Genomic DNA, 12050 nt, shown 5'->3' with positions numbered 1-12050 from the left:
AAGAAGAAAGAAGCTATAAGGTTCTCTGTGTCAAGGAAGTTTTAGACAGTAAGAAGAGCCAATGCCAAAGAATTAAGGCAGGACCATTCTTACAATTTTTAAGAAACAGCAAGAAGATAATTTTATCAGCTATAAATTAGATAAGATCTAGTATTGAGACATCGTGGTGTTGTGAGATATTACTTGTAAAACCTTTAGAACATTGCCTAGTAGGAAATGCTATGTAATTAATGTTAGATAATGTTATACTTATCATTATTATTACCATGTTACTTCCATTAGGCAAAGAAGCTTCTCTGCAGGTTTTAGTGCATACCCTTCATGAATATACTCTTCACAAAGCACTCATTCAAGAAATTATGATGCTTTGATATCAGATGTAGTCAAGCTCGTTGATGTGTCTAAATTAAATAGCTGCATTAAAAACTCTGGCATAAATATTTTATTTGGCCCCAAATGAGCTTGAAGAAAACTTTCTAAGTTCAAAGGATTTTACCATCAAGCCATTGCTTTGACTAACATAAGAACTGTGCCAGGCATGTAGCAAGAACTCAAATACTTCTTGAATTAATGATTCAGACTAACTGAAAAGTTATCATGAAGGGACAGATTCCAATTGTATTGTAAACTCTTCTTCTATGCCTAACTACTGTAATTGTGTTTTATAAAATTTTGACTACTTATCAGGCTACTAAGTAAGAGTAAAAACATTTATAGAAAGAACACTGCTTTCTTATATCACATGTCCTGGACTTACCTTCGTGTTTATGTGCAATAAGTGTCCAAAAATGTTTGTAATGGATAATTGTGAAGATGTCATTTACAACCTATCTTACTTCAAGGGACTTAAAAGTAAGTACAAAAGGCTAAATTTTAATATTACTTTCTTGAAACAATAAAACCTACCATTTTATACAAATTTACTTGTTTCTCTAATTTCTACATGGTCTGATGATCATAATTATGATATCCTCTGTTATAGTATTGGCTGACTTCTAAAGAATTTTTGCTTCAGAAAACTGAGACATTTCAAATGGATTGAGTTTCAGTTGTTGAATAGAACATAAAGAGAAATAGGATTGAGCAGTTTTATGTCCAGGTACATGATTTGAACATGACCATGACAATCAAAGAGAAGACTGGTTGGCCAGAAAATATAACTTTTAACAGGCATTAAGCCATTTCTTAAATTAAATTTATCATCTAAGGAACATCATAGCATTAAACTCACATATAAATAGCCTTAAAATGGATGGCAGTGGTGGCATGTCTGGAATGACCACTGCAAAGGCACCAACTGCAGAGGGGGAGGTGAGGCCATGGTTATGTGCTCTATGGAGCCAGCAGAAGATGTCAATGGATGGAAACCAACCCCCTTCCAAATTGGCAGGGCAGGAGCCCTGCTCTTCTAGGCACAGCTGCAGCCACCCAACTGTGGATGTAGATCTGGGCATCCCTGTGCTTTGGGGAACCCCAAAAGACTCCCTGCCCCTGTAGGCTCAGACATGCCTGCTCCTGCTGCCTGGCCTCTCGCTGCTACTGGCGCCAGCTCTGATTTCAAAGCAAAGTTGAGGATAAGCTTGGGCACTGTTAAAACCTTGCTGGTGTGTGTGCATTCAGGGCAGTGCTGACACACCAACCCCCTGCTACCTAGATATTGATTAGGGTCCAGGTTCCTTTTTCTCTACAGGACTTAAGGCTAATTAAGGGGAATATTGTAAAGTATTCAGATGACCTGACAGTTATATAGAAGCCTTCCAGAATTTAACTCAAGTATTTGAACTCACCTGGAAGGACATTATGCTACTTTTGAATCAGACCCTGACTACCACTGAAAAGCAGGCCACCCTGCAAGCAGTATAGAATTTTCGGTACGACTTTTGTATCTCATATAGTTTCAGAGAAGGGGATGAGCCTTATCCCATTGGAAGAACAGCAGTACCTCTGGAGGACCCTAAATGCGACCCCAATGATGAAATAGAAGAATGAAAGAGGAAGCACTTTCATGTGTGTATACTGGAGGGGTTACAAACGACTAGGACTAAGCCTTTCAATTAGTCCAAGCTATTCATGATAGAACAGGGATTAGATGAAAATCCCACTGCCTTCCTGGAAAGGCAAAGAGGGGCCTTGGTAAAGCACATGTCTATAACTCCTGATTCAGTTGAGGGACAACTGATCCTGAAGGATAAGTTCGTTATTCAAGCAGCCCCTGATATCAGGAGGAAGCTGCAGAAACAGGCCATGGCACCAGATAGTACTTTAGAGAACCTCCTGAAAGTGGCCACCACAGTCTTTTACAATAGGAATCAGGCGGAGGCCCAAGAGAGGGAAAGGAGACACAAGAAAAAGGGAGAGGCTCTAACAGCTGCCTTGCAGGCTCACAAATCCCAAATCCCAAAATCCCTTGGACAGACCTGTTAACTGCTACAAATGTGGCAAGCCGTGGCACTTTAGGAAGGACTGTCTGGACAGCAGCAGGAGGCCACTTTGGCCCTGTCCAATTTGCAATGGGGACCACTGAAGAGCAGACTGTCCTTGGAGACAGGTCACTGGGTCCAGCCCAAATGGTCCAGCAGGACTGATGGGCCCTGGGGTACTTCTCCCTGGCTCTGATGGTTCAGAAGTCAAAGGGAGAAAGGTAGACCTCCTCCTGGACACTGGAGCAGGTATTTCAGTTCTCTCCAATACAGCTCCCCTCTCCTCTCTTAGCAAGATTGTGGAGTGGGGAGGGCATCTCAGGAACACATCTAACCCAATATTTTTCCCAAACCGTTAGTTGTAGTTGGGGAGACCTCTTGCTTACTGTTCTCACCTTTGTTCTGTTCCTCACCTAAAACATTTTTGTCAAGGACTCCTTAATCCTGAACTCCCAAGGGATTATCTACCCCCTCAAAAGAGTTATTTCTCTCTTAAAGTTTAACTGCCCCCATACAAGACTTAATTTTTTTGACCAGGATGAAACAGCTCTAGTCACAACATTCTTTTTCAAAATAGTCTATGTTTTAGATTTCTAGTTTTTTTTTTCCTTTTAGCTCCTCTTTGTATAATACTCACACTTGATCTGTGCACACTTAACCTCCTTGTAAAATGTGTTTCTTCTTGTCTTGAGGCCATCAAACTCCCAGCAGTCTTGCAACGGGAGCCTAAGATGATGGCTCCTTTCTTACCGGGGACCCTTAGATAGGCCACTGAGAGAGATCTGACTGCTGTTTTCCCCAGAAAAATGCCCCCTATCAGTATGAAGCAGTTAAGAGTAGTCATTGTCCCTATCCTAATGGCAGTTAAATGTACCTCTTCAGAGGGGGGATTGATGGCAGTGGTGGCCTGTCTGGAGCAGCGGTTGCAAAGAAGCTGGTTGTAGTGGAGGAGACATGGCCTGGGCTGTGTGCTCCATGAAATGAGCATGAGCCAGGAAAAGGTAGAAGCCTCACCACCCCGCTTCCAAGTTGGCAGGGGAGGAGCTCCACCCTCTTAAGTGCAGCTGCAGACACCCAGCCACAGCTGAGGAACCAAGCATTCTTGTGCTCTCAGGGGCCTGAGAAGCCCCCTGCCCCTGTAGGCTCAGAAGGGCCTGTTACCATTGCCTGGCCTCTCCCTGCTCCTGGTGCCCACTCTGATTTTGGAGCAAAGTTGAGGATGACCCTGGGTGCTGTTGTGACCCAGGCAGATGTGTGCACACTTGGGGTGGTGCTAACACAGCAGTCCCCTGTCATCTTGGCCCCCTCTGGAATTTGGGCACCAATGAGCACAGGAGAGAGTTGAGGGAAATCTGAGAGTGGCTCAGCATGGGCCTGCAGGAACCCCTTGGCATGAACAGCCTGGGTGCTGTGGACAGCATATTAATGGTGGCAGGAGGCAGAAAGGATCCTGGACAGAAGACGGTGGCTCCACAGTGAAACCTCACCTTCAAGCCAGGGATGGCCTGAAGTCTGGGGGCTAAGCTGTCACTTCTGTGGTCCAGAGTGAGAAGTTATGGTGCTTTCTCTCACCTGCCTATGGCTGCCCATAGTCCAGTCAACACACACTTTCTTCCTTTGGAAGCCCATAAAAACCCTGGACTCAGCCAGACTGGGGAGACAACAGGACTCCCTGCCTGCAAATAGGAGCTACCCACTCTGGGTCTATTCTCCACTAAGGGCTTCAGATGTTGGGACAACGTGCCTGCAGATAGGAGCTACACACTCTGGGTCTCCTCTCCTGAGAGCTGCACTCACTGGGATGATCTACCTGCAGAAAGGAGCTACCCACTTTGGTCTCCTTAAAGCTGTACTGTTACTCAATAAAGCACCCCTTAACCTTGCTCATTCTACAGTTGTCCACATACCTCATTCTTCCTGAGCATGAGATGAGAACTTCTGACCCACTGAGTGGTGAGAGTCAAAGAGCTGTAACAAACAGGGCTAAAACACACCTCTCAACTACACTCACCATATTGCTGGCAATGAGAAGGAGAGAAGAGTGGCAACCCTTCGGGGAGCCCAGACCTAGGGGTGCTCCGAGTCAGGAATGTGACACCCTCTTTGGGGCTTTGCAGTTTCTGGCATCTCCAAGTTTCCAGGCATCACCACATTCCCCTCATCCAGACATGGTGCCCACAGTGAAAGCTACTTGCAATGCATCTGATTCAGCTGTAGCTGCACTAATTAAGTACTTGTGCTGTTGCCAGGAGCAGCCCACCCCTCCACAGCAGCCAGCATGCCTGGCTGTGTGCTCAGTGGCCAGACCCTGTGCTCACTCACTCATGCACCCCTCACTGCTCCATGCCTGGCTTGCCCTTTGCAATTGTGGGATTCAGGCTGGTAACACAAGACGAGTGCAGCCTGCCAGGGCGAGTGGGCAGAACAAGCCTAACAGGCCTGAGCAAAACTCAGGCAAAGGTTCCCCTGGCCACAGAGGCTTCTGCCTGGAAAAGCAACACCCTAAGAATCCTGTGACAAAATCATATATAAGGCCAAGCAGCATAACAGAATTATTCTTCCTCTTCAGAAGATATTTTTGGCTTTTTTGTTACCTGTTTTTAAAATTAACAACAAGTTTTAAGTGTTTTGTTTATATGCAAGAACATGTGCAAACAACGGTGGGAAAGTACACGTGTGCAATGTCTATGTTTTTACTTCTAATTGTATATGTGGACTTAATTTAATATAAAAAGTGAAGCTCTGCATGCTTGAAATTTAATTAAATTCAGGATCACATAATAAATCAGTGATCAGAAACATAGTATTAAAAAATATTCTTTAATCCCATAATGAAGGTTGTATTGAGAAAGGTTCAAAAAAGAGATTGCTTCTATAAACTAAAAGATGTTTTCCTTTGTATGTCTATACCACTAAATCTTGTTACTTAAAGCTTTTCATCAGCCTCTGAACTATTCAGTAGTTAATTTTCAGAATTTAGACTGTCTGAAATAAGGACACAGATAAATAAAAAAGTCAATTTTATATCAATAATCATATTTAAAGTATTAAAAAGAGGAAAAAATAAAGTGAAAAACTTTCTCAAACATTTAACTGGAAAACAGTGAAAATATTCATTGGTGAAAGACTGGTCAATTAAACATTTACAAATCTGTAAAACAGTAAATATAAGAGATAAACTCTACAAAATTAGGACAAAAGAAAGTTATCAATGCCCAATGTCATTAGTGATAAAAGAGACAGATTAAAGGGCAATTTCAATATGCTGTGCATATAAAGAGGCTTAATTTATTTCCATCCTAAGATGATTAGCTCATAGTTTGTGGAAGGCATATCAATTGTTTTATAATCCTGTAAGAAACATTTAAAGATTAATGGGAAACAGTGAAGAGAGTCTGAACCCTGCAGAAAATACCCCATAGATTACTTAACACATTTAAAAAGGAAGATCACCCACATTCTAAAATTGTCAAGAATTCTAACATGTTATACTTCTTTGCCATTTTGTTAAATAGGATTTTTCCTTCAAGATGGATACTTTACATTATTTTAAATTGTGTCTAGGTAGGAAGATTCCAAAAGATTTCTGCATAATCAATTTAAGCCTGAAAAGATTAAAAAGTCTCTATATTTGATTTATTTTTCATCCTTGAGCATATTTTAGTATTTTAAAAGTTAATCTTTTTTCTTTGAAATAGATTAGTTTCACAATACCCAGTGTGTCATCATTTGCACTTTTTTTGTCTAAATAGAAATACAAATTTTCAGTGAATATGGATCTTCAAGATATATTTCCTCTTGGACCCAAATCATAAAATAAATTGCCAATGAATATTACATGCAAGTGATATTAATATTTTGCAATGTATCAAAATAAAATTAACTTATTTAACCAATGATGAGTCCAATTATTTTTACTTAAGTGATATGTTACCTAGGAGCAAATATCTGGGTTATCATATCATATTCCAGATATTAGAAAGTAATAAGGGTAATTTCAAAGTGAGATGGTAGTCGTGTGTGTGTGTGTGTGTGTGTGCGTGTGTGTGTGTGAGAGAGAGAGAAAGAAAAAAAATCAATCATGTTTTAGCACAGAGAGACGGGAGCAACATATATAATCCTATATTTTTACATCTTTCCTAGGACAAGCTTTTCAAAATAATTTGCTATTACTCAAATATAGTTTCCCAAATTTATGTTAGGTTTTGGCCACATTTCGTCATTTAGTTTTCCATTTATTTAACAAATCTTTACTGAGCTAATTCAGGACAATCTAGGTACTGCAGGGTGAGTTACATTTAATGGGTCCAAATTAAAATTACAAAGTTTATTGCATTAAGTGAGATAGAAAAAGTCTTTCAAGAATCATATCATTTAGCTTTTAGTTATATTTATATAATAAAATATAAAGTAGTTTGTCCACGAAGAGTACAATACAATGGCCAAAGATGTTTCTATCACATGACAAATGTCCCCTGAAATTCAAGAAAATACATCCAACAAAATAAAGTAATTAAAATTTCATGCAAAAAATTGGTTTCTAAAAAACTATAAGCCTCAGATTCGTTTTTGGCGAAACGTGCTGTCTTTTCAACTGCAAATTCCTAGTGTCAGCATCTTAAACTATGTTGTGAAATTAAATTGGATTAGGAAAGAATTTTAATATGAATGCACAATGTACTAATTGCTAAGATGTTGCTGTTTTTAAAAGTAATTACACTTTCATTAGACAAAATGTTCAAAAATTTTTTTACCAAGCTTTGGATTTGGCAGAAAATTAAGCTATGTGTTTTGGGTACATACCTGATTCTAGCACAAATGAGACATTATACTAAAATTTCATTGTTCTTGAACAGCAATTTCAGGTATATATAGAATTTGTGTGTGTGTGTGTGTGTGTGTGTGTGTGAGAGAGAGAGAAAAGGAGAGAGAGAGAGAGATGGTTAGGCTTTGTGTCCCCACCCAAATCTCATCTTGCATTATAATCCCCATAATCCCCACATGTCAAGGGAGAGACCAGGTGGAGGTAATTGGATCATGCGAGCAGTTTTCCACATGCTGTTGTCATGATAGTAAGATTGTTCTCAGGAGATCTAATGGTTTTTTAAGGGGCTCTTCCCCCTTGGTTCCTCCCCCTTCAGCACTTCTCCTTCCTGTCACCTTGTGAACAGGTGTCTTCCTCCATGATTATGAGTTTCCTGAGACCACCCCCGCCATGTGGAACTATGACTCAATTAAACCACTTTTCTTTATAAATTACCCAGTCTTGAACAGTTCTTCATAGCAGTGTGAGAACCGATACAAAGTGTATGGGCGACTTTGTAGGAATGTGCGCATGTATGCACTAAAATGATACTATCCTTTGGTTACCAAATAGTAAGTAGGTTGAAAGTTCTTTCAAACATTTTATCTAATGCAAAAGATGCCACATAAGGGTAAGCAAGAATCCATAGTAAAATGTCACCAGTAAATTCACTGTGCTAAGTCTACAACAACATATTTCTTATATTTGATGTGTATTCTTTAATAAATTCTCAAAAACACAGATTTATTGGATTCTAGACCTTGGTGCTTTTTTTTCCATTTTTATTCATTTCTCCTAAGTGCACACACAACAAATACAGAATCTTCTTATAACCTCCATGGCTATAAATATAACTAATGTTTATTTAATTTATTAGAAAGGAAATCACTAACTCTTATCTCAGTCAGAAGTAAAGAAATGGCATTACAAACCAGTTCCACAAAGGCATCATCTATACTTTGGGGTAGAAAAGACACATTGTCACATGGTAGTTTTCCTAGTAGTTACAATTCATGCAACTTGATTATACTATTGGATCAAAATCTGACAAGACTGATGAAATCAGCTTATCTTCCAGAAAGCAGGGATATAGGTTGTGCATTCTCCCCAGGTGACTTCAGAGAGATGAAATCAGTGGGGCACTAGATAGCTATCCCCCTGGCTGGGATGGGCTTAATTGTCCTCAATAGAACACAAACTGTCCCCTAGGCTAGAAATTCTAAAAATACGTAAATGCTAATCTAACATTAAAAGTAAGCAATGAATTACTGCATATATTCTTAAGAAAACTTCAAACACTCAAATAAATAAGGACCGGAAGTAATAGAATTTTCATATACAATAAGGAAATGTTCAAAATAATTTGCAATATTTTATAAAAATAAACTGTTACTTCTGTAATTTAAGGATATAATCAAAAATCTTTTCAGAGCACAATATGCAGTACATTGAAAAGTGCCCAATTCTGGATATTTATGAGTCGAATAGGTGCTGAAGAGTCAACAGTAAATGAGTAGAACAGTAACAAAATCAATATGAACATTGATTTCCTGGCATTTTTTGGACCTTATGGTACATTTTCACTTTTTTTTGCTCAGAAATAAATATTTCCATGAAGACTTTCATTAAGTTTTCTATAATGATTTAACACCAAAATATATTTTCAAATGGACAGCTCCTATTACTAAATATTCCTTCTAATAATGGCCTGGATTTTAAAAATACATGAAACTATTTATTTATTGTTTATTGTTTTTTTGTTTATTTATTTATTGTTTATTTATTTATTTATTTATTGTTTATTGTAGGAAAGCATCATACTCTTGTTTTATATAGTTTATTTTGTTTTATTTAGTTTATTTTGTTTTATTCTACTTTATTGCATTTTATTTTATTTTTAAGGAGGTTGATTATGCTCAGCTCAATATCAGAAAACACCTAGAATAGCTATTGTTAAGACTTTATCTCTTTTTGATATAAAATGAAAAATGTAGATATGTAATATATTATATATTCATGTATCTATTTAGATAATATTTAATAAAATTCACTTCAAATCAGTATATATCATGATTGAAATATTCAGGCTGAAATCACTTAGAAGCTGAAAATAAAAGTGGTCAGTGAAAATGTTTGGTCATTTGCCAAGTAGCTTGTTTGCCATAATTTCTGCTTTGTATACACCACCCTGTTAGGATAGAATGCTGACTAAATAGAATTATGTCTTATTCCTCAAAAATATACTCGGTATAGAGATAGCTTTTCCCAAATGCTAATTAAACTTGAAGCAGGCAACCATATACAATTTTGAGAGATAAAAAAATTTCAGATTAAAAAATATGTGTCATATAAAGAGATATAGCTATATTAACCGAATAAACAATAACACATCAATACAGCTCTTGTGAAGAGAGCATACCTAAAAAGAGAAATTGTGGGCTTAAAAATTATCAATAATATGAACAAGATAAGGCTCAGGAATTGCATCATGTATTGAGATTATCTGCTGATATATTGCTTGCCTGATTTGTTTTGGGATGTGCTCAACAGCCAAATGGTCAGATCAAGGTGAGGAAGAGATCAGCTGCAAAACTTCAGAATCACAGCTTCCTCTCTTACCTTCCACTGAGGAGGACGCCGATAACCACTGCCAACAAAATGACTCCCACTGTCACAGACACAGCAATTATAGGAATCTGGCTTTGATCGCTGGATGCTGCAACTGCTGATAGGAAATACAGAAAATGGAGCTTGTGGTTAAAGTGATCACATGCATTCAAAATAAAAGATGCTTAATAGACAGTAATCAATTCATGATTTAAGCAATTTACCCACACTTAGCTGAGATTTCCCCTAATATCCTTTCTTAAAAGTGTGTAATTGAAAAGTCATCTTTAATAGAAAATATTTACTTTCCAAATAGAGATTTGAGAGCATCACTAAGTCACTGATTATTTCCTTGTCATAATAAAAAATGAATGCATGTTGTTTGCATAGTATTCATCTAGGGGCCTTAGGTCTGTGAATTAAAATGGAACTCCTTTATTGACTTCAAACACCTTAATCTAAATAGGAGGTGCCAGGTATATAAGATTTGACATTTTTAGAGTTTGTATTCTGCTGTTCTCTAGAAAAGAATCTGATGAATCCAGATGGGATTTTTTCCCCATAGACATTGGAGACATTGATGACCAAAATAATGTGACTATGACCTCATTGAAGTAAAATATAATATCACTATTCTGAATATTATTATAAAAATACAATGTAAAGCACAATATAACCAGTAAGTATATTTCATAAATAAATTCGCTTTTTGAAAAATATGAAGGTAAACATTTAGAAGTATAGAAACCTAACTTACGATTGGATACATTTACATCACCTACTCTTTACATACATAGATTTAGGTGAAACATTTTAGATTTTAGCATAAAATTCCCATTATAAGAGGAATATGAACATGATTAAGTAGTTGTACTTAAATAAGCAAATAGATTTTATTTTTGTGCTGATAACTAATCTTGATTAAAATAAAACGCCTATAGGGCAAAATAAATTGTACTAATGTTCATAAGAATCTCTCCATAGAATATCTAGCATGCTTCTTGTTTAATGACATGATCAATTTGATAACTTCAAAGTAGCACTAGTTCAGCTTCATGGTATCAAATATTGTCATAGAAATTAATAACAATCTGTGTTTTGTTTTTCACAACCCCATACCAGATGTTGGCCTACCAAGAGATTTGGATCTCCAAACACCTCCCTTTCTATTTTAGTCACATTGTTCTTGATTCTTTCTACCAAAACTAAGTGATTTGCTGAGGACCCTCTTGCACTGATCTACTTTCAAATATTCTAGACCAGTATTTAGATCCTAATATTATTAACAGCTGTTTTGAGTAAAACTATTATTTTCAATATAAGTCAGTGCTCTTACCTTCTCTCTTTTTGTATAATATATACAATAGTATTACCCTGTTTTCTCCTAGTCTCTGACGCTAAGGTCTATGGTAAGAAATTTAGTTATTGGCTACAGTATAAATGAGGTAGGAAAAAACTACCCCCAGAGTTGCTAGTACCCTTTCCCCAAGGTCTGCTTTATTAATCTCCAAACTCATATTATTTCTACCACTACTTTTTTTCTCTCTTTCTCTTTCTTTTTTTGGCAGAGGGCACTATTTCTAGAGAAACCCATGCAGACTTCACTCAGAAACTCAATGTTACTTGAGTGAGCTGCAACTGCTGCTTGAACGCCTTAATTCTCTATTATTAATTTCCTAGTAAAATCATCCCCGTAATGAGTCGTCTTCATTTGCTCCGTGTATTAATCCATTCCCACTTCCCACATTTGAGAAATGCTAAACTTTCAAAGATCTCCCTCTGGGAGAGGGTTTTGCTGCCTTATAAACTACTCTGCTGCTTACAAGCCTAAGCAGATATCACCTTTAGGAAGAAATAAATCTTTATATCTAAACTTACTAGGGTTAGTTCAATCCAAATTGGAAAATAGGTCCAGCATTTACTACACATATGGGTCAAGAAAATTACTTAACATTTTAAAGTCCTATTTGCATAATCTCTAAATAGGGATAATTTCCTTTGATCATTATATTTCTGTTAAGATTCAAGATAATACATATAATGCACTTAGCATAGAGCTTCAACTACTGACAGCCTTAAATAAATAGTAAATATCACTTATACTTATTATCTCCTGCTTTATTTACCATTATTATATTTCCTATTTGTTAGCATCTTGACAGAGGTATCTGAAACCAGCCTTATCTAAGAACCAACATTTTAAAATTCTCTTTGAAATT

General features: G+C 37.2%; 1 protein-coding gene across 7 annotated transcripts in view; it reads right to left on the bottom strand.

Annotated features, from left to right (window-relative positions):
- The window catches only part of EPHA5 (EPH receptor A5), a 351336-nt gene that overhangs the window by 75453 nt on the left and 263833 nt on the right, over window positions 1-12050 (bottom strand). For 4 of the 7 annotated variants that reach the window (XM_019025962.4, XM_019025965.4, XM_055384166.2 and 1 more), the window contains one exon: window positions 9844-9949. In XM_019025962.4, coding sequence (XP_018881507.2) covers window positions 9844-9949 — 106 coding nt within the window. The remainder of the gene's footprint in view (window positions 1-9843; window positions 9950-12050) is intronic. The other 3 variants (XM_019025963.4, XM_019025966.4, XM_055384167.2) reach the window with 1 other exon arrangement.

The sequence above is a fragment of the Gorilla gorilla genome, chromosome 3 (assembly GCF_029281585.2).
Source record: "Gorilla gorilla gorilla isolate KB3781 chromosome 3, NHGRI_mGorGor1-v2.1_pri, whole genome shotgun sequence".
Taxonomy (NCBI): domain Eukaryota; kingdom Metazoa; phylum Chordata; class Mammalia; order Primates; family Hominidae; genus Gorilla; species Gorilla gorilla.
The sequence above is the reverse complement of the archived record's forward strand: the minus strand, read 5'-3'. Positions and strand labels throughout refer to the sequence as shown.